The sequence below is a fragment of the Hippopotamus amphibius genome, chromosome 4 (assembly GCF_030028045.1).
Source record: "Hippopotamus amphibius kiboko isolate mHipAmp2 chromosome 4, mHipAmp2.hap2, whole genome shotgun sequence".
NCBI lineage: Eukaryota > Metazoa > Chordata > Mammalia > Artiodactyla > Hippopotamidae > Hippopotamus > Hippopotamus amphibius.
The window spans coordinates 174,671,426-174,694,494 of record NC_080189.1 but is presented as its reverse complement, the minus strand read 5'-3'; the positions used below and the strand labels follow the sequence as shown (position 1 = coordinate 174,694,494).

At 37.5% G+C, this 23,069-nt stretch overlaps 1 protein-coding gene across 1 annotated transcript in view; it reads left to right on the top strand.

The window, feature by feature from the left end:
* Positions 1–23,069, top strand: part of RPS6KA5 (ribosomal protein S6 kinase A5) — a 168,943-nt gene that overhangs the window by 40,580 nt on the left and 105,294 nt on the right. Inside the window, exon 2 of the mRNA XM_057731682.1 lies at positions 18,898–18,969. Coding sequence (XP_057587665.1) covers positions 18,898–18,969 — 72 coding nt within the window. The remainder of the gene's footprint in view (positions 1–18,897; positions 18,970–23,069) is intronic.

Below are 23,069 nucleotides of genomic sequence, written 5' to 3'. Positions count from 1 at the left end.
GAACAAAATACGTGCTTTTTAAAATCAGTCTTCCATGAATTGGTTCCTGCCTTGTGTCTTGCGGGGCCTTCTTTCTCCTTCCTTTGCCCTTCTGTACTCTGCAGATTCCCAGATACGCGGTGTTTTCTGTCTTCTTGATAGGCTTCTGTGTGCTGTCCACCAGTGCCTGACTTCCCCAAACCTTCAGGAGGAAGGAGATGCTCTTGTCTGCTCTTCTGGTACTCTCTCTCCCTGCCTCTTACTGCTCTACTAGTGCTGGCGCCCTGGGCTGCTTCACCTGCCTGAGCGTCTCCTCTGGACCCCGTACTTCTTGACATCAGAGAGTGCGTCTGCTCGCCAGGGCTTTTGCACAGTATTGGCTATAAGTAAGCATTCAGAATGTTTCTTCAATTAGTAGACTGTATATGTATATGTAGAGTATGATGACTACATAAAACCTATGAAATAAGTAAGGAGAAGAAAAATGTATCATCACCGCAGTGGGCACCAGAATTCTTTGTATGGAGGTAACCACCCTGGAGGCATTGCCCTGTTGTCAGGCTTTCTTAGGAATGTGAGTCCGACTGTTAGCTGAACTGAAAGGTCCAAAGTGGAGGAAGCTGCTTGGCAGGAAACAAGGGGACAGAGTTGTTGGTTTTGTTCCTGTTGAGGAATGAGAGAGAAAAGAAGGAGGAAAGTCAGAAAAATGATGTGAGACCAGGAAATAGGTGAGATAAAGGCCTCCCTGGAGGATAAAGAAAGATCAAGGATGTCCCCACTTCCAGTTTCCTTTTCACTGTTGCCATGCTTGCTGCCCCTCTGCCTTTCTTCAGAAGTCTTCACTCAGGTCTCTTGGGCTAAGGAATGCTTTTTGCATGTGTTTGGGTTTTGCCTTTGTCTTTTATAGAACTCAAAGAAGGACCCAAGTCTTGTTTGGATGGGTGCAGCACAGAACAGAGATGATCCTGAGTACCTCAGAGGGAGCCGAGGATGTCCACCTAGGACTTGATAGAAACCCTGGGGGAGGGGAGGCTTTTGACTTGCACAGGCCGGTGGCTCTGCAGGATTTGTCTCCATCCATCTGGATTCTCAGGAGCTGGCAAGCCCCAGCTGATAACTAGGACACATCCACAACAGGGGAAGACTGGAAGTGAATGCAGAAAGAGGGTAGATAGTATTAGGATGGTGGAGTTACAGTTGACCCCATCCCTGAGACTTTCTCTGTTACAGGTCATAATAAAAGAAAGAGGAAAATGTCCACAATGTCATAATGTGATCTTATTCACACTGGCACTTGGAAATTAGAGGTTAATGTAGATTTCTTTACTATTGAAGCTGCTGGAAAGGGGAAGGTGAAACAAATTATTGAAGAATAGGGAATTTGGGCGGGGACTGAAACTCCTTTCTTTACCAAAAACAGGAACTTTTTTTTTTTGTGGTTTTTGTTTGTTTGTTTTGGTTTTTTTTGGCACACGGGCTTAGTTGCTCCGTGGCATGTGGGATCTTCCTGGAGCAGGGATCGAACCTGCGTCCCCTGCATTGGCAGGCGGATTCTTAACCACTGCGCCACCTAGGAAGCCCAAAAAACAGAAACTTTTTCATTAACCTGTTAGGCTTTATTTCCCTCTTTTTTTTTTTTTTTCTTATTGATAAGTTAATGTCTCAAAGAGAAAAAAAAATCAGGTATAAGTACCTGAAAATTGGCAAGGTTTTGTGTAGACAATGTGTAGACAATGTTTTAAGTTTTCTGTAGGTCATAGATTTGTAATAAATTATGGCGTCATTATTTCAGTTACAGCTGCGACAGGCTGTAAGTTCTCTACTTCCTATTGCATTCACAACCAGATCTCACAATGTTGCTTTTTATCATTGTTCCCCTTGTCTTCTGAAACAAAAAAGAAGTCAGAAAACCATTGACAGGACCACAGTATACTACTGCTATGTCTTGTATATATTGCTGTTAAGTGTTCCTTGTTGGTGGCAAATAGGATTCAATGTTGGATCATGGTGCTGTTCCTGTCTTCTCTTCATGCTGACTTCATGCATATAGTTCTAGTTATAATCACAAAAGACTGGTGTAAACCCCAGCGACACTTCGCTGACTTAGACTGGGCAATACAGATCAACAAGTACCTGAAACATCTGTGTTCGCTTGATTAGTGCATTTCTCTTTTTCGGTAAGGGTATCAAGTGAAAATTGGGCTGATTGGTGAGTATGGAATTAGAGAAAAAGGGAGTTGGTTGTGTATTCTAGTAGCTAAAGACAGAAAGGCTCAGGAGCATGATACAGCCATCTGCAGGATAGGGGTGTTCCTTCCTAGGGAACCTGGTGTTTGAAGCTGTTGATTAGGTTGTTCCCAGGAAAGTGCCAGAGACACACTGCCCAATTTGGCATTCTGTTGTTTTTTTTTTTTAAGAACTTTTATTGAGATATAATTGGCATACAATAAACTGCATATATTTAAAGTGTACAATTTCATATTTTTTTTCTTATTAGTAATGTATATGTGGCAATCCCAATCTCCCAATTCATCCCACACCAACCCCCCGACGCTTTCCCACCTTGGTGTCCATATGTATGTTCCCTACATCTGTGTCTCTATTTCTGCCTTGCAGACCAGTTGATCTGTACCATTTTTCTGTATTCTGCATATATGTGTTAATATATGATATTTGTTTTTTTTTTCCTTTAAGAACTTTTATTGAGATATAATTGACATACAATAAACTGCATATATTTAAAGTGTACAATTTGATATTTTTTTTCTTGTTAGTAAGGTATATGTGGCAATCCCAATCTCCCAATTACCCCCCCCCCCCCCACTTTCCCCACTTGGTGTCCATATGTTTGTTCTCTACATCTGTGTCTCTATTTCTGCCTTGCACACCATTTGATCTGTACCATTTTTCTAGATTCTGCATGTATGCATTAATATATGATATTTGTTTTTCTGTTTCTGACTCACTTCACTCTGTATGACGGTCTCTAGATCCATCCATGTCTCCACAAATGTCCCAATTTCATTCCTTTTTACCGCCGAGTAATATTCCATTAGATATATATGTATCACATCTTCTTTATCCATTCATCAGTTGATGGACATTTAGGTTTCTTCCATGTCCTGGCTATTGCAAATAGTGCTTCAGTGAACGTTGGGGTGCATGTGTCTTTTTGAATTATGGTATTCTCTAGATATATGCCCAGTAATGGGATTGCTGGTCATATGGTAATTCTATTTTTATTTTTTAAGGAACCTCCATACTGTTTTCCATAGTGGCTGTATTCAATTTGCATTCCCACCAAGAGTGCAAGAGAGTTCCCTTTTCTCCACACCCTCTCCAGCATTTACTGTTTGTAGATTTTCTGATGATGTCCATTCTAACTGGTGTATAAATTTATTTATATATTTATTTTTTATTGGCTGTGTTGGGTATTCATTGCTGCTCGTGGGCTTTCTCTAGTTGCAGAGAGTGGAGACTACTCTTGGTTGAGGTGCGCAGCCTTCTCATTACAGTGGCTTCTCTTGTCGTGGATCATGGGCTCTAGGCCCATGGGCTTCAGTAGTTGTGGCACACAGGCTCAGTAGTTGTGGCGCATGGGCTCAGTTGCTCCGTAGCATGTGGGATCTTCCTGGACCAGCAATCAAACCCATGTCCCCTGCATTGGCAGGCAGATTCTTAACCACTGTGCCCCAGGGAAGTCCCCTCATTGTAGTTTTGATTTGCATTTCTCAGTATTCTGTTTTTTAGTTTTCATTTTGTCCAGTCTGTCTTTTGTTGTCTGTTCTTTAAGTATTTAGTTCTTTTGATTAGGATATTTCAAATCCCTTAAACCCTGCTTACGTGATGTTTCTTTCTTTCTTTTTCTTTCTTTTTTAAAAATTAGTTAATTAATTAATTTGGCTGTGGTGGGTCTTGGTTGCAGCATGTGGACTCTTAGTTGCAGAATGCATGTGGGATCGAGTTCCCCGACCAGGGCTTGAACCCAGGCCCCCCGCATTGGAGCTCGGAGTCTTAGCCACTGGACCACCAGGGAAGCCCCTACAGTGATTTTTTGTAGACCTCACTTCATCCTCTGTTGTATATTTTAGCCGGGCTGATTTCTGAGGCACTTTTCTCTTGTTTCAATGCACTGTCTCTCTGGCACTCCCTTCAGAGACCATTGTGTCCGTTAGAAAGGCCACATGTAATGTTTTTTTCCAACCTTAATGCCTTAACATATCCTTATCATCCTCTCTGTCCTTTAAACTCTTCTCTCTAACCCTTTCTGTCCAGGACCCTATTATTTGTCACTTCCTGGAGGATCTGCTCCCTAGGAAACCACCCCTCCCACCTCCAGTTTTTCCAGCCTTTTCCATATGCCCTTCATCCATGGGCTTTCTCACTCATCTGTCTTCTAAGTTGGAAAAAAGTTTCATATGATTCCTTCCCATTTCCTCTGTTCCTTCCCTTTATATCCCCATTTCTCCAACAAAATATCTTTGTATCCATTGCTTAATTTTGTTTTTCCATCCCCCACCTTCACGCCCTGACCTCCCTGTGTAGACTTGAGTCTCGAATCTTGTTTATTTGTACAACTACAATTCAGGAACAGCCAAATGGAAGACATTCATAGGGCTGGGTATTTGGGGGAGGCGGTGGGAAATGTGGAACTTTCTTAACTTCCCAGGGAGCACCACCATCCCAGGACCTCTATGTGTGCACCAACCCAGAACCTCTCTGAAGCCCAAGCCCTGTTGTTTAGGGGTTTAATGGAGGTTTCTTTATGAGGCATGATAGATTGAATACTGGCCATTGGTAATTAACTCAATCTCCAACCCCTCTTTCCTCCCCAGAGGTGGGAGGAAGGAGGGCGGGGGGGGGGGGGGTAGGGCTGAAAGTCCTTCGTTTCTGGCAACCAGCCCCCATCCTGAAGCTGTCTACGGGTCCCCAGCCACCAGTCATCTTATTAGCTTACAGGAGACTCTTACCACTCTGGAGATTCCTAAGCTTTTAGGACTAAGACCAAATATATATTAATATGTTTATCATTGTACCACAGTGTGACTTCATTGATGATCAATTTTTTATGACATTCTGTCTTTCCTTATATTCTATACATTGTTAGTTTTCTAACCATTTCTCTGGCTCTTTATCTTCTTGCATCCTAACTCCTGGTCATCATCAAGACTTGCCTTTCTTTTTGTGGTCTCCTGAAGGGTTTTCTTCTTAAAGCTTTAGCCATTGTCCCCTTCTAATAAGCTTGTGCATTGCAGGGGAGGAAAAAATTGCTTTTTTCTCTACCCTTCTAAATTTTCAACTTGGATCCCTGTAACAAAAGACAGAATAATGAGAAAAAAGTATATAAATTGATTTCATGTAAGTTTTCTGTTACATGGGAGCCTTCGTAAGGAAATAAAGACTTGGAGAAATGGTTAAACCTGAGCTTTTCAATATTAGGTTTGATGAAGAATGGAGCATCATGGGAAAAGGGTATAGCTAGTAAACTGAGGGAAACTTAGCATGTCGTGTTTGTTCAGATTCCTCTCTGTGTCCCCTGTCTTCAAAAATAAGGATGCTCCTTTCCTCTGAATATAGGTAGGGTCCTTGCACATGAGGGCTTTGTGACAGGCTTCAGGGGAAGGTCAGAAAGCCCATCTTGCAGATGCTGTTTCTCAAATTCCTTCAGCTTAAAATATTCAATATACCCAGGTACTGTATTTGAGGGTAGCATGTTCTGATCCCCATTCACATGCTGTCTCTGCATAACTTTAGTTCCTTGTCTAGAACTGTCCACACTGCAGCCCTTTGGGGATGTCATGCCATCTCTTCAAAATCAGTGTTGAAACCCCCAAACTTCCCCTTTCAACTTTCCCTTTTAACTTCCCCTTTCAACAAATTCTGTCAGTAACACTACCATTCACCAGACTTTCATTTCTTGTACTTTTGATATGGGGTCAGTGGGGAAAATGGGACAGAAGTTCAGCTAGTTTATCTTTGAAAGTGAGGACCCCTGTTCTGTTTGCTTTTATAGTCTCAGCATCTAAATCAGGTGTTCAGCGAATGTTTCTTGAATTGAATATTTCAGTGATCCTTAAGTTCGTTATTTTCTCTTGCTCCTAGTTTCTGCTCGGACCAGATCCTCATTAGCACACATCTAGTTTGTTGCAATAAGCTCACCAGCTTTTAGTATGAGTCTTTCCTTGCTTCTAGCGACGGGGTACACTGCTGCCAGAGTAATTTTCCTAAAACCTTACTTGTCAAGAGCCATTATTGTTTATGGATTCAATTAAAACAAATTAGTCTGGCATTCCAGGTTTGGAATCAGCTCATTTCATGTACCTATTTTATATAATATTTTTACTGTTTTCCCCACATTTTTATTGTAGCTAAATAGAACAGTCCTCTTCTTCTCTGCTAGCAAAATACTTATTCCTACTTATGTTTTTGCTCCAGCTCTTCTTCTGGTCCAGAATTTCCCAGCCATTCTGTCATCTTTGCCAGTTCAAATCCTGTACTTGTTCGCTGAAGACCTAACACTTAGTTTAGGTGTTAGTAGGCACTTGGTAAATGTTTCTTAAATGAGTGAATGAGGACCAGTATTCTCAATGAGGTTGTCTAAAAGCTTCACGTGGTAATGATATTTCCCCTTAATGCCCACAGACTCCATAATCTTTTCTATTAAATTACATTTTCACAGCTTATTGAAAATTTAATAAGTAGTTAATTTCATTGAATAAAATCTGGTATATGAGTGCCTTAGTCATATACCAAGAGAGCTGCTTGAAATGGCTTCAAAAGCATTATTCTCTTTATTTCTGCTTTAATTGTAAAAGTGCTTTTAAATTAAGCCTTTTCTTAGCTTTAACATAAGTGAATCAGTGGAGCTAATGAAATGATTTCAGCACATGCTCTGTGCAATTACATTTGTGCAGCTTAGCAGAAACTATGGCAACAGAATAAAAAAATGTGTTGTTACTGATTGTTTTCCGCCGTAAGAGTGGGTAGTTCCAAGTTAAATATCTCACAACCTCAAAAAAAAAATTATAGATAATGTGCATTACAAGTGGTTTGGTGATAGAATTGCCTAGAAAGTTGGGTTAAGAAGCCATTTATCAATCATATGTTTAGGGCTAAGATCCTAGAAAAATATGCCAAAGATTAACAATAGTTATCTTTCAGGGATGGGACTATGGGAGATTTTCAAGGTCTTCTTTAGGCATATTTATATTGTCTATCTTTTTAAATTGTGAACCTGGATTATTTTATAATAAAAAACAAACAAAAAAGCTATTTAAATTTGGGGGAAAAGACAATTATCTTTTTAGTCTGAACTTATTATTTTAAAAATTATGTCAGTCATATTTTCCCACAGTGCACATAACCATATTAATATTACAGGAGGAACTGAAGGAATCCAGTTATAGTGTAAAGAATCAAATATTTTATACGCATTGTATAATACAAGATTTTTCCTTTAAGAACCATTAATCAAACTGTTTTCTAAATGGAGTCATTTAAATATTGAAATTTATGAGTTTTGACAAACATATTTTTAAACAACCATTGACTTCTTGTAAAGGGCTTAGTTAAATTCAGTCTTAAAAGTGATTTCCTAACCAGAGAGTATACATTGTAGGATAATAACACTAATCCAGAAGGGGAGGATTTTTAATGGGATAGTTCCTAATATTTTATTTAAAAAAAAAACTGGTTAAAATTGCTTTGTGAAAACAGCATCAAAACTGTTCACACCTATCCTTTCTAAACGATTAAACTTAGTATTGTATTAATGTAAAAAAATCTTAAAATGCTTTTGATGAGAGGCGACTGTCTAAGCTGATTAAGAAAAGAAATAGGCCTAAAGTAGACCTTGAAAAGTTTAAAAATGTTTATTGTTTTATTAGAAGTTTACTAATATTTAATAACTCATGTGATGCAGGCATCAAAAACAACTGATATGGTCATGCAACTTACCAACTGAGTAGCTCTAGTCTGCATTTTTAAAGTTTGTTGATAATCTTTGTTATTTTTATATTTGTGAAGAGTTTTCATAGGCATTGTTTGTATGGGAAGAAGTTAATTCTTTCAGTTAGGATTTAGGGGCTGAGTATGGGATTTTGGTGCCATTAAGCTATTATAGCCAAAAATCTAGAAATGCCCAACTCTGCCCAGTCAAATTACTCTTATTCCTCAGGAGTCCTGAGGGAGCTGTCAGCAAGGAACAGTAGCTGGTGGGACTCAGTACCACATTGGTAAAAGCTGAGCGAGCTTCCAACATGCCAGTGTAGAACACTGCTTTTTTTTTTAAGGTAAATTAAATATTTATTTTGTATTATTCTTAATTGAGCTAGTAAACAACAGTTTGTCCAAATTAATAATAGTAATGAAGTATTGGGTGATTATAGCATATGGTTAAGTGGCTGACAGTAATGTTATAAGGGACAGAGAGGAGAAATTGGAAACACTAGGTTAGAAAATACCTGCTTCTTACTAAGTCAGACACAGAAAAACAAATATCATATGACATCACTTATATGTGGAATCTAAAAAAAGGGTACAAATGAACTTACTTACAAAACAGAAGTAGAGTCACAGATGTAGAAAACAAACTTATGGTTACCAGGGGATGAGGTGGGGGAGGAGAGGAGGGATAAATTGGGAGATTGGGATTGACATATACACACTACTATATATAAAATAAATAACTAATAAGGGCATACTGTATAGCACAGGGAACTCTACTCAGTACTCTGTAATGACCTACATGAGAATAAAATGTAAAAAAGAGTGGATATATGTGTATGTATAACTGATTCACTTTGCTGTACACCTGAAACTAACACAACATTGTAAATCAACTATACTCCAATAAAAATTTAAAAAGAAAAAAGAGAAAAAAGAAAATACGTGCTTCTTTTTTTTTAATAAATTTGTTTATTTTATTTATTTATTGGCTGTGTTGTGCCTTCGTTGCTGCACATGGGCTTTCTCTAGTTGCTTCGAGCGGGGGCTACTCTTCATTGTGGTGCACAGGCTCCTCATTGTAGTGGCTTCTCTTGTTGTGGAGCACTGGCCCTAGGCGCGTGGGCTTCAATAGTTGCGGCACATGGGCTCAGTAGTTGTGGCTCACGGGCTCTAGAGCTCAGGTTCAATAGTTGTGGTGCACAGGCTTAGTTGCTCTGTGGCATGTGGAATCTTCCCAGGGCAGGGCTTGAACCTGTGTCCCCTGCATTGGCAGGCAGATTCTTTACCACTGCGCCACCTAGGAAGTCCTACCTGCTTCTTAAAGGCTGCATTGGTGCACGCAGTTCAGGCTTAAGGCCTAAGGTGAGGTCTCCTACTTAATTCCCAACCCCATCTAATCATAATCATGGGACCAGAATGTTGAGGTGTGTGAGTTAGAAAGTTTAGAGGGGAGAACAAACTAGAGAGAAAACATCAGGTCCCAAGAGAACCTCCACAACCATTATGTATAGTGAAGGGTGGCATGAAGAGAATGGCCATTTGCTCTCAGAGGATCAGGCCAGGCCAGAAGTTTGAGACAAAAGAAACAGACCTTGGGATAGAGACTGTTCTTAACACAGAGACTCCACCTACTACTGACTGTCCCCAGTCAGAATTTTGGACTCTTGAATAATTGGGTTAGTAACCTCTTTTTATCTTTGGGGAGCAATAGACAGGGGGTTGGGCAGAAGCATGTCTGGCGCAGGAAAAGGAGCTCCTACAACCACAAGAAGTACCACCTCCATTCATGTATGAGGAAAGGCAATGGACAATTCTCTCTCATGAGTACAGGCCTGTTTCTGGGACAGTCTAGTCCCAGGTATACAGATAGCTCCAAACCATCTGATCAGCATGTCATTTTGGAGTTTACCAAGGCATGTGAATGACTCAGAAACACAGATTTCTGTAAGTGGCCGATGTTTATTGTACCTCTAGGATGAAATAAAGTGTGTAAATATTTTAAGTCTTGTTCTAATAAATGTTAGTAATATTGCTGGGAAGTTTGAGCTCTTGCTCTTAGGTTAACAATTTAATTAAGAGAAATGTAGTTTATTTTTAGACTTTCATGCTCAAAGACTTCTAGTTACAATGAAAAATAATAATAGAGACATGAGAACCATTTAGACTCTGAGACTCACATGCTTGAATATATGTTCGTTATTGCTTAGATTCTGTATAACATCATATTTACCATTTGTTTTTATGTGTCTTGTCATTAACACGAGAAACATCTTTCCATTATTTATACTCCCACATGCCAAAATGTGATAGAGCTTCCTAAAGATTTGCTTCAATATGTGTGATCACTTACTTTGTCTAACAGGTATTATGTAAGAGAAAAAATCATATGGGAATTAAGTTCAAGATCCCTGAGATAGGCCTCTATCATATCACCTTTAAAATTTCATTTGCTCTTTGAAGGTATCTTCTTAGGTCAGTAGTTGAAGTGAAAAGCAGAAACTGCTATTATAATGTTGACTGTAGGAAGAATTTTGCTTCCTGTAATGTCAGAATAAGACCCCCTACTGGAGAATTACTTTGCAGAAAACAACTATAAAAACTGGACTTGATAGAAAAAGCAATGTTTAATGTCATTCACTTGAGAGTGAGCAGAAGCAGATAGACTTTTATGGGGCATACACAGTTGGAGGAGGGGAGGAAGGAAGCATTGCCTTTTCACTAATTTTATGGCCTGGGTAAGTACAGACCATATTCTTTGGACTCTGGTGTAACAATAGTCTCTCTGGTCAGAGAAACTGGAAAACTAAAGTCAGAGAACCTTGGCCACTGAAGATAGTGAAGGAATCCCAGAAGGAGAAGAGGCTTTGAGGAGGGAGAGTCCTCAAGTTTTGTGTACAAAATTTGTACATACACCTCTCCCTGAACCATGCATGAGTACAACAGACTCAGAAGAACTCGGCTAAATAAAATCTGAACTGGCCTAGAGCAGCCTTCTAAGAAACAGATTTGTAGTTCATGTCAAGTCAGGCCAAGCCAAGATATTTGCCTGCTAAAACAAAGGAAACAACTCTCGTTGGAGAAAGAATAATGATCTAGAGTTTTCACAAATTAACAGTTAAAGATTAATGTTAAGGGTACAATCCAAAATTACCCTACGTATGAAGAATCAAGAAAATGCAGTATATCCCAGGAGGAGATAAAAACAACTGAATCCCAGCCTGAGATGAATGAGGTATTGGCAATAGCAGACAAGAATTTTAAAGCAGCTCTTAAAATATCCTCAGTGAAGTAAAACAGCATGCTCTCAGTGAGTGAAAAAATAAGAAATCTTATCAGATAAATAGCAACAATGAAAAAGAACCACATGAAAGTTCTAGAAATGAAAAATACAATATTTGAAATTTAAAAATCCACTGGATAGATTTAACAGTTGAATAGATGCCAGAAGGAAAACTAAGTGAACTTGAAGATGGAACAATGGAAATTAACTAATGTGAAGAACAGAGAGAAAGCATATTAGAGAAAAATGAATAGAGTCTCAGGGACCTCTTAGGTAGTATCAAACAATCCAACATACATGTAATTGGAATCTGAGAAGGTAAGGAGAGAGAGAATGGGAGAGAACAAATATTTGAAAAATTAAGGCAAAAATACCCCAAATTTGATGAAAAACCGAAATTTACAGATAAAAGATACTCAGTGAATGCCAGGTTAAATGAACCCAAGGAAGTCTACATCAAGACACATCATGGCTGGAGGCAATCTAAGTGTCTATTGACAGAGGAATGGTTAAAGAAGATGTGGTACATACATACAATGGAGTATTAGCCATAAAAAAGAACAAAATAATGTTCTTTGCATTATTTGCAGCAAAATGATGGACCTAGAGGTTATCATACTGAGTGAAGTAAGTCAGACAGAGGCCAAATATCGTATGATACAGCCTATATGTGGAATCTTAAAAAATGGTACAAATGAACTTATTTACAAAGCACAAATAGAGTTACAGATGTAGAAAACCATCTTCTGGTTATCAGGGGGGAAGTGGGGGACGGATGAATTGGGAGATTGCGATTGACATATACACACTACTATATATAACATAGATAACGAATAAGGACCTACTGTGTAGCACAGGGAACTCTACTCAATACTCTGTAATGACCTATATGGGAAAGGAATCTAAAAAAGAGTGGATATGTGTGTACATGTAACTGATTCACTTTGCAGTACAGTAGAAAGTAACACAACATTATAAATCAGCTATACTCCAATAAAAATTTTAAAAAGAAAAGAAAAAAAAAAAAGACACATCATGGCAAAACTGTTGAAAGCCAAAGATAAAAAGCAACATTGAAAGCAGTAAGAGAAAAATAACATATTTCAGACAGAGGAGCAATAATCCACGTAATGACTGACTTTATTTCATAAACCAAGAGGGTGGAAGGACATGTTTAAAGTGCTGGAAGAAAGAAAGAAAGAAAAAAAAAGGCGTGCAACCCAGTATTTTATATCAAAGGAAAATATCCTTCAAGAATGAAGATGATTCTGAAATTAGACAGTGGTGATGATGGTACAACCTTGGGAACATACTAAAAACCACTGAATTACATACTTTAAAAGGATGAATTTATGGTATGTTAATTATTTCTCAATAAAAAATTTAAATAAAGGTAAAAGAATGACTCAGATAAAACTCAGAGAATTCATTACTTGCACAACAGAAATGTCAAAGGATATTCTTCAAGGTTGAAGAAAAGTGATACCAGATAGAATTTTGGGTCCTTGGAAAAGAAAGATCATCAGAAACGCTAAGTATCTGAAGAAGTGCCAAAGTCTCTCTCTCTATTTCTTCTTTATTTCTTTATAAATTGTATCATATAAGCAAAACTCATAACATTGTCTGTGAAGTTTATATATAGGTGTTATAAATCCCATATAAGGTATGATGGCTATACCAGGAAGGAGAGGCTGTGAATGGTTAGAGATGTATACTGTACTCAGAGCAACAACTATACAACTAATGCAGAGAGGTAAAGCTAAATTGTGAGTGTGAAAATTGAAATGAAATTCTGAAAAACATTCAAATATTTTTTTCAAAAGTTAGGAATGTAGGAACATGGGACCAAACAACAGAAATGACAAGTTAAAAATGAATAATAAAATGGTAGCCCCAAACCCAACCATATCAGTAATTATATTAGATTGTTAATAGATTAAACTATTAATTAGTAGTTTAGATGAAAATAAATATTTATAGCTTAAACACTCTAGTCAAAATCCTAGCAGGCTTTCTTGGGTAGAAATTGAAAACCTAATTCTAAAATTTATAAGAAAACACAAGACAATCTTGAAAAAGAAGATCATGCTTGGAGGATTTATATTACCTGATTTAAAGACATGATAATGAAGGCAGTGAGCTACTGGCCTAAAGCTACGCGTAGACCTTTGGAACAGAATAGAGTTCTGAAATAAACCCACACTTATATGGTCAATTGATTTTTGACAAATGAGCCAGCATAAATCAATGGTAAGAAAAAAGAAAAATAGAGGGCTTTTTTTTCTTGTTGTTGTTAAATGGTACTGGAACTAGATATCTGTAAGAGAAAAAAATGAACCTTGATCCTTACCTCACATTATACAAGAAAGTTAACTCAAATTGGATCATAGACTTAAACATAAGAACTAAAACTATTAGATTTCTAGAAGAACATTTTTGAGAATATCTTTGTGACATTGGGTAGGCAAGGATTTCTTAGAATCCAAAAAAGCATAGAGTGTAAAAGAAGAAAATTGATGGACTTCATCAAAATTTTTAAAATTTGCTTTTAAAAAGACACAATTAAGAAAATAAAAAGCCAAGCTATAGAATGGAGAATGCATTTGCAAAACATATGTGGGGCAAAGTACTTTTATTTAAAATATGTAAAGAACTCTTACAACCTAACAGTTAAGACACAAACAATGCTATAAAAAATGAACAAAAGATTTGAACAGACAATTCACACACACAAAAATACAAATGACCAGCAGACCCATAAAAAGGTGTTCAATATGTCACCAAGAAAATGCAAATTAAAAGCACATGGAGAATGTAGAAAATTTGGAAGAATCGACAACAACAACAAAAACCCCTCCGAAACTGATAAGTAATTACAGCTTTATTACAGTTTTAGGACACAAGATTAATAAAAGTCAGTCGCTTCCCCACCTACCAACAATGAACAAATGGAATTTGAAATTAAAAACACAATGCCATTTAAATTTGCACACCCCCCAAAAACGAAATACTTAGGTATAAATTAACAAAACATGTGCATAATCTATATGAGGAAAACTACAAAACTCTGTTGAAGGATACTAAAGAAGAACTAAATAAATAGATATTCCGTGTTCATGGATAGAAAGACTCAATATTGTTGAGATGTCAGTTCTTCCCAACTTGGTCTACAGATTTGGTCTACAGATTCAGTGCAGTCCCAGTCAAAATCCGAGTACATTATTTTGTGTAGATCAACAAACTGATTCTAAAGTTTACATGGTTAGGCAAAAGACCCAGAATAGCCAACACAATATTGAAGGAGAACAGTCAGGAGACTGCCACTCCCCACTACTAAGAGTTACTGTCAAACTGTAGTAATCAAAACAGTGTGTTATGGAGGACAGAATAGACAGATAACAGCAATGAAACAGGATGGAGAGCCCCAAAATAGACCTACATAAATATAGTCAAGTGATCTTGACAAAGGAGCAAAGAAAATACAGTGGAACAAAGATAAGTCTTTTCAACAAATGAAGCTGAAACAGCTGGACATCCACGTGCGAAAAATTGAATCTAGACACAGACCTTACATCCTTCACAAAAATTAACTCGAAGTGTATCACAGACCTAAATGTAAAACACAAAACTGTAAAAGTCCTAGAAGATAACATAGAGAAAGCCTAGATGACCTTAGGTATGGTGATAACTGTTTAGATACAACACCAAAGGCATGATCCATGAAAGAAAGAATTGATAAGCTGGACTTTATCAATATTATTAAAATTCAAAAATTCTGCTTTGTCAGAGACAATGTCAATAGACTGAGAAGACAAGTCACATACTGGAAGAAAATATTTACAAAAGACATGATCTGATAAATGACTTATCCAAAATATACAAAGACCTCTTAAAACTCAACAGTAAGAAAGTAAACAACTTGATTTAAAAAAATGGACCAACAACCTTGACAGACACCTCACCAATGAAAATAAACAGATGGCGAATAAGCATGTGAAAAGATATTCCACAGCATATGTCATTAAGGAAATGCCATTGAAAACAACAGTGAGAAACCATTACACAACTGTTAGAACAGCCAAAATTCAGAACACTGATAAAAACCAAATGTTAGTGGGGATGTAGAGCAACAGGAACTCTCATTTACTGTTAGTGTAAACTCAAGAGTTGGTACAGCCACTTTGGAAGACAGTTCGGTAAAACTAAACATACTCTTACAGCATGATCCAGCAGTTGTGCTCTTTGATATTTACCGAAAAGAGTTGAAGACTCATGTCCACACAAAAACCTGCATGGAGGATTTTTAGGACAGTAACTACTTTGAATGGTACTGAATACCACAATGGGGGATACATTTGTCCAAACCCATAGAGTGTACAACACTAAGCGTGAACCCTAATGTAAGTTATGAACTTTGAATGAAAAACCCTCTTACATCTTCTTGGGCCCCAACCGAGGTTGAGACAGGACAGAGTAAAGCAAAGGAGTACATTTTGACAAGCTTGATCTTTGGTCCCTTACCCCAAAGTGAATCCTTGACCTGGGTGAGCTGCACTGGGCCACAGGGACCCTTTGCCCTAAGTAGATACTGCCCTCTACGCTTGTTCACTGGAATCTCACCATTCTTAATCAAGGAAACACCAGGAAAGATAAATTCTCAGAGAAACTTGAAATGCATAAAGCATGCTTTTATAAGCTTAGGGCTAAACTCTTTTCAAGCCCAGAGTTCTTGGGTTTTCCTAGGACCTGGGGCTTGAAGTATGAGGGAGGGAAGACCCTCTCCCAAGCTCCACATAAACTCACCAGCCGCTTGGGAATAATCTTGGTAGAAAAGCAATGCAAAGAGTAAATAAACTCCTCAGCAGCTAAGGCCAAGAGAGGAGATTCCAAAGAGAACATACCTTGAAGAAAGCAGAGCTCACCTCCTCCTCATGGGAAGACCTTTACCACAGTGACCACTCCTCCCCCAAGTACAGAAGGCATCCGTGCCATTCATCTTGAGCTCTGTCAGTTCCTTGTCCCCCAGGATTGGAGGTTGGGAAAGCCTTGAGCTCCCTTTGCAGGCAAGGTGTTAATTTATGTCAGAAACCAAATAGTAGAGGTAGTAGGTTATGAACAAAAACAGGCCTTCACAGATTATCTGAATGATCTTTGTGAATGATCAGGGTTTTCTGGATGGTATGCTTTGTAGAACCAAGTATAATTAATATGTGGCCTCTTGGTTTCCTATGAGAATAATTCTGTGGTTAGTGAAGAAAGGCTGAAGAGGCTGTGTATCAAAAGACAGTTCCTTATCTTCCTAGCCCAGCTGCAAATATAGATGTGGGAGAAATAGTATATGGACAATGCTTTTGGAAAGCTGGGCCTTTGCACATCTCATAGTAAATAAAAGATGACTCCCAATAGGGAGAAACAGGAGTAATAATTTTTAACTTGTGACTCTTTAATAATGTCTTAAACTTCAGAAATTTTTGCACAATAAAATAGCAGAATTTAACATTCAATTGGAGCCAAATCATTATTTCAAAAGTGATGGTTTCCTGTGAGCTTGGCTTTTACTATAATCTGCTTGATGTGCTATAGGAGAATACGCTATTGTGTGTTTCCTTTAAGATACTACCTATGTTTTTGGCATTCGTTTTAGATTTATAGTGAAGCCAGTGTGAACTTGAGGCCTGGGCCATATACACAGATTTGTTCCCACTATGAAATGATGCATTAATAATCAAACTCTTAGGAACTGAAAGTAGAATGGTGGTTCCCAGGAGCTTGGAAGAGGGAAAAGAGTTGTTCAATGGAGTTTGTTTTGCAAGGTGAAAAAATTCTAGAGATCTGTTGTAAACCATGTACCTATAGTTAACACTACTGTATGGTATGCTTAAAAATGGTTAAGATGGTAAATTTTGTGTTATGTGTTTTTGACCGCAATTTAAAATATTTTTTAAAGTTATGCATTTAGTTAAACTTTGGAAAGACACTGAAATTACTTATCCCCCCCCCAAAACTTTTAATTCTAGAAGTTCTTAGTTGGGTCTGAGTTTCTTAAAATTGTAGTCCCAAAGCATTAATTTATTCACAAACACTAATAATCTTAATGGAACACAGCAAACACTGTATGAATTAAGCTCACATAATCATCACCACCCTGTGAGGTAGGTATTATTTTATTATCTGCCATTTTATTATGCACATTTGCAAATATAATACAGAGAATTTGAAACAATTGTGTGTTGAACATCCTTAAACTCACTGTCTAGATTCTGCAATTAACATTTCGTTGTATTTTCTTTATCACCTATCTATCCATACCTACATTCGTTCATCAATCCATCTTTTTAAAAATACATTTCAAAGTAAATTGCAGACACCAATATGCTTTGAGGGTAGGCATTTTTATTATCCCCATTTTACACTACAGGGATCTGAAACGGAGAAGTTTAGTAATTTGTTCAAGGTCACAGAGCTTTTAAGTGGTAGAACTAGAATTTGGACCAAGCCTTTCATAATCATGTCTTTCTAATCACAGAATGCTGGTTCACACAATTTGGAGGTTCTAGCAGGGGAGCGCAGCTACTCGTATACCCTTGACCGAAGAACGGTCCTCCTCTATCGGGGAAGGTCGTCCTCTTCGACCGAGCGCGCAGCTTCGGGAGGGACGCACATGGAGCGGTGAGGGAGGAAGGGGACACCCGCCTAGCCAGCCAGATCAGCCGAATCAACCCTGGCGATCAATGGGGTGACAGATGTCGCAGCCAGATCGCCCTCACATCCTGGTTCACACAATTTGAATGGGTATGACCATGAAAAGTAATTCGTGGTCCAATAAATTTGACATATATAAGCATCTCAATCTTGAAGATACACATGCATATTTTTATGGTGCAGGATCTGTGAGGTTCGGCATTGATGAAACTCATTAGACTTTGTTTAAGCTAACTATTTCCAAATTTATTCTGCCAGAGCACTCTTTCCTCACCTTTCCCCCAAACATAACACCTACTAACATGTCATAGGATAGGATCAGAATTCATTGGAATATACTCTGGAAAATGCTCAGTTATAAGATATCCTAATTTTGTTTATTTATTACAGAATCTGTTTTTGAAGAGTTTATATTTTTAAACATAGTCCTAGAATTTTAGAGCTGGCAGAGATCTTAGAAGTCACTGAGACCAATGCTTTCACTTCAGATGATGAAAATGAGATGCAGGCTGGTCACGTAATCAATATAGGCTGCGTCATGTTCAAGTGGTTAGTGACAGAAATGGGAGTGGAGCCCAGCCTAGAACCTGGAAGTGGCATTTATAGTCAGTAAATGTTTGTGGAATAAATGAATGCCTCTTCTAAATCTGTCCAATTTTCTTTCTGCTACATATCTATCTATATATGAGAATTTGTGTTCACTTTCAGATTATTTGGTCAGTACAGTAGAGTCTGTTACCACTTTATTTTTAAATTAACCTTTGATACAAATGATACATAGTTGCTTAAAAAAGTTTTGTTGTAATATATAACATACAGAAAATTACACAAAACATAGCTATACATTTTAACAAATAATTATAAAATGAATCTTGGTTTGACCTTACCCAAGTCAAGAAATGAAATGTTGCTGATACCTCAGAAGCCCTTGTGGGCCCTCTCCTATTTCTGATCCCCTTAATTATTTATTTTTTCTTTTTCTTTTTTAGCTAATTTAACAGGACATGCAGAGAAGGTGGGGATTGAAAATTTTGAGCTCCTAAAGGTCCTAGGAACTGGAGGTAAGTCTTAATTCTCTTTTTCTCCCCATCTCAGGAAAAAAAAATACTTGATATCCTTATAACAAAGGATTGATATCCTCAGTACAGAAATCAGTTAAACTCTAAAAAGCATAAGGAATCCAACAGGAGAACTGTCAAAGAATGTGAATAAAGCATTCATAGAAGAAATACAAAAGGGAAAATTTAAAAGAATTGGTAAGGATCAAGAAGAACCAATCTCTCTTACCCTGCTGTTGGGTATGTAAATTAATTCAGTTTTTACACAGGACACAGTATTTTAAAAAAAACCCTAACATTTATGGACAGCTTGTTACTTGCCAAATACTCTGTGAAGTGCTTTATACTGATTGATTCATTCAGTCCGCACTCAACTATTGATAGTTCATGCTCATCATTTTTATTTTATTTTATTTTTTAAGAAACATTTATTTATGTATTTATTTACTTATTTATTTATCTATTGGCTGCACTGGGTCTTCGTTGCTGCATGCTATCGCTGTTCTTGCTGCTCTAAAGTCAGGGACTTGTGGGCATATGTCTCATGCAGGTGCAGAGATCCCCACACTAAGAAGAGCCTCATGTTTGGTTCAATGCTCTGATTTCACTGTTCTGAAATTCTAAATAATTTGTGAACAAAGCACCCCACATTTTCATTTTGCACTGAGCCTGCCAGTTATGTGGCTGGTCTTGTCAGCATGTAAATTTGTCTAATCAGAATCCCAGAAGGAGGCAATAGAGTGGGAAGAGGTACCATCCAAAGAGATAATAGCTGAGCATTTCCTAGGGTTGGTTAAGCATATAAATTTGCAGATCTAGGAAACAGAAAATCCCAAGCAGACTAGTATAAAGAAATTATTACCTAGATATATCAGAGAAACTGATGAATATCAGAGACAGAGCAGTACCCTAAAAACAACGAGAGAGAAAAGACTTATAGAGGAACAATGAGTAGATTAACAAATATCTTTTCAACAGCAACCATGAATGGCAGAGGTGAGTGGGAGAATATCTACAAAATGCCCAGGGAAAATAACTGTCAATTTAGAATTCCATACCCAGCAAAACTATTTTCCAGAAGTAAGGGCAAAATAGACATTTTCAGACATACAAAAGCTGAGTGTATTTTCCACCAATACATCCTCACTAAAAGAATTTCTAAAGGATATAAATTTTAGGGAGAAGGAGAGTGATCTCAGGAGAGATTCTGCAATGCAGAAAGTGTTGGTGAATAAAGAAAATCTAAACAATATTGACTGTAAAACCAGCGTCGAAATGTCTAATTCGTGGGGTTAAAAAAAGAAAACTGAAATATTGGACAAGAATAGCACATAATTTGGGAGGTGATAGGAGTTTAGTGGTCTGAGGTGGTGTTCCTCAAATGCACATGAATCTTGAAATGTGTGAAAGACCAAATTGATTGAAAAAAGAATAGAAAAGCTGAGTAGTCCTGTAATTCTTTTTAAAATTAATTAATTAATTAATTAATTGGCTGCATTGGGTCTTCATTGCTGCATGTGTGGCAAGCGGGGGCTACTCTTCATTGCAGTGAGCAGGCTTCTCATTGCGGTGGCTTCTCTTGCTGCGGAGCATGGGCTCTAGGTGTGCAGGCTTCTGCATTTGTGGCACCTGGGCTCAATAGTTGTGGCTCGTGGGCTCTAGAGTGCAGGCTTAGTAGTTGTGGCGCACAGGCTTAGTTGCTCCGCGGCATGTGAGATCTTCCCGGCCCAATGATCGAACCTCTGTGCCCTGCATTGGCAGGCAGATTCTTAACCACTACGCCACCCTGGAAGTCCCAGTTCTGTAATTCTTAAAGAAATTAGTCAGTAAGTAAAAATCTTCCTGCTAGGAAAACACTTGGTACAGTTTTAAAAATGAGTTTTGCCAAACCTTTAAGGCATAGATAATTTTAATCCTCCACAAACTGAATTCAGAGGACAGAAAAAGTGGAATTATTTCTTCCAACTCATTGTATAAGGCTAGTATAACCTCGATCCCCCAGACACACAGTATGAGGACGAAAAATTATAGGCCAGTTAAAACATTTTTTAATTAAAAAAATTTTAAATTTAATAATCAGATTTATAAAACAAACCTTGTATGTGTTTTCTTTCAACACATTTAACACTTTGTCTCATTATTTACCTCAACTGAGTGGCTCTATCACAGGCAGATTTTTAAGATAATTCTGCAAAGGTGAGAAAAGATTTTACCAGTAACGCTTTGCTTGCATTTTCATTTCATGCTTCTTCCTGTAAGTGGTCTGTTGTTTGCCATGGATACTGCTCTTCCTTTTTGTCAGCTGACAGTATCCCGCTGTTCCGAGAAGATATAATAACTAAGAAGTGTCACTGTAGGTATTTCTGTATTTAAGATCACAGTTTTGATGACTAAATGGAGTAGGTGGAAACTTCTATTATGAATATAATAAAATCTCAATTTTTATTCAGAAATTTCACCACTAATCTTTCAGTTTCATTACCTTTTTAAGGTAATTTTTTCCATTGCTACTTAGGATAATAGAAAAGCCTCATCAGATGTCTTTATGTGTCATGTCAGGCTTTCTTTGGAAGTGAAACTGAGAACTCTTCTGATGATTTAAGTTTTATATATTTTGAAACAGAAAAAAATGCTGTTCATCCAATATCTTGAAGACTTTGTGCAATATTGGAAAATGAAAGATTTACTTTTTGACCTCATACTTAAATACATGTAATATGCATGAAAAAAACTCTCTTTTTCTCTGAGTATTAATTTATTTCTTTTCAGCTATCTTGTTTCTTTTGATCTATTGCTGATCGATCAGTTTCCTGAGCTAGAAACTTGGAAATAATTTTTGATCCTTCTATATTTTGACTTTTTTACTTCTTGTTTCTCACAAAATCCTATGGTATTTCTTTCAAAATAACCCTTGGATTTACCTTGTCTGTTCTTAGTACTATGGCTTGTATTACTTTATACATGCATTGTTGTTAAGGTTTTTTTAACTGGCCTGTCTTTCCGCAAGTTCTTTATTCTATTTTATGCATTTTGTACATATTCTGTTATAAATAATATGCAGCCTTATTAAAATTCAACATTATTGTGCTATTCTGTTTCAGAACTTATAGTGCTTTTTTTCCTAGTTAATCAAATTCTTGGCTTGCTTTCAGGCCTAGCTCTGTCTCCTCCTGTCTTTCTTCTCTAGTTACCCCAATATTCCACCTGCTTACTAGTCTGGTTGGTTTTCTTTTCCTCCCCTACAGTTATGTGTACTTGCCCATCCTCTGAGGCCTGCCTTATCTTATTCCCCCACCTTAGTGATCCTTCTCTTTTCCACCTGTCCAAATCCTTCCCAACTGCATCTTTCTCTGAATTGTGGCACTGAAAGTCTTTGGTAGAGAATGTAGCGCTGAGTGGTTCTCTGAATCTTCCTTCACATCTGCTGTATTTTTCCTCTAGATTGTGAATGCTTAAGAGCATCCTTATCCAACCCTCTTTTCCTCCTCGCTCCCCATATCCCATAACAGTATGAAGTATAATAAGTGTAACAAGTGTATAATTCATGCTTTTGTCTCTAGCGTTATTCTCGAAATTGATATTCCCAAATTCAGGAAGTATCTTTGGTTCATCTTTTAGAATTATTTTGTTTCATGATGAAATTTTGGATTGCTTGCAGGAGTAGTAGTTCTTTCTAATTTCTCTCCTTATCTTTTCTCCTGCCTTCCTTTTAACCATGTTGCTCTCTTTGAGACATCTGGCCAAGTATAGAAGGAAGTCTTTTAACATACCCACTGGGTACATTATTAGTAATTCTGATGCTTAATGAAGTGGAGCATATATTCTCTTTGAATTTTCATTATTCATCATACTAGATTGTACTTCAGAGATTTTTTGTCACTATGGCAAACATGATACATTTTGTCATGTAACTGTAAAGGGTGCAGCTGCGTTGATTTTCTCTTCTAATTTTGGTGCATTCATTGTTGTGAAGTATTTGGGTATCGAGGAAGACTAAGAAGACTCAGGTTTGAATCTTGACATTATCATTGCCTACTGGTGTTCCTTGGGTAGATCACGTGAACTCTGTGAGCCTAAGTCCCTATTGGCCTGAGTTAATAGCA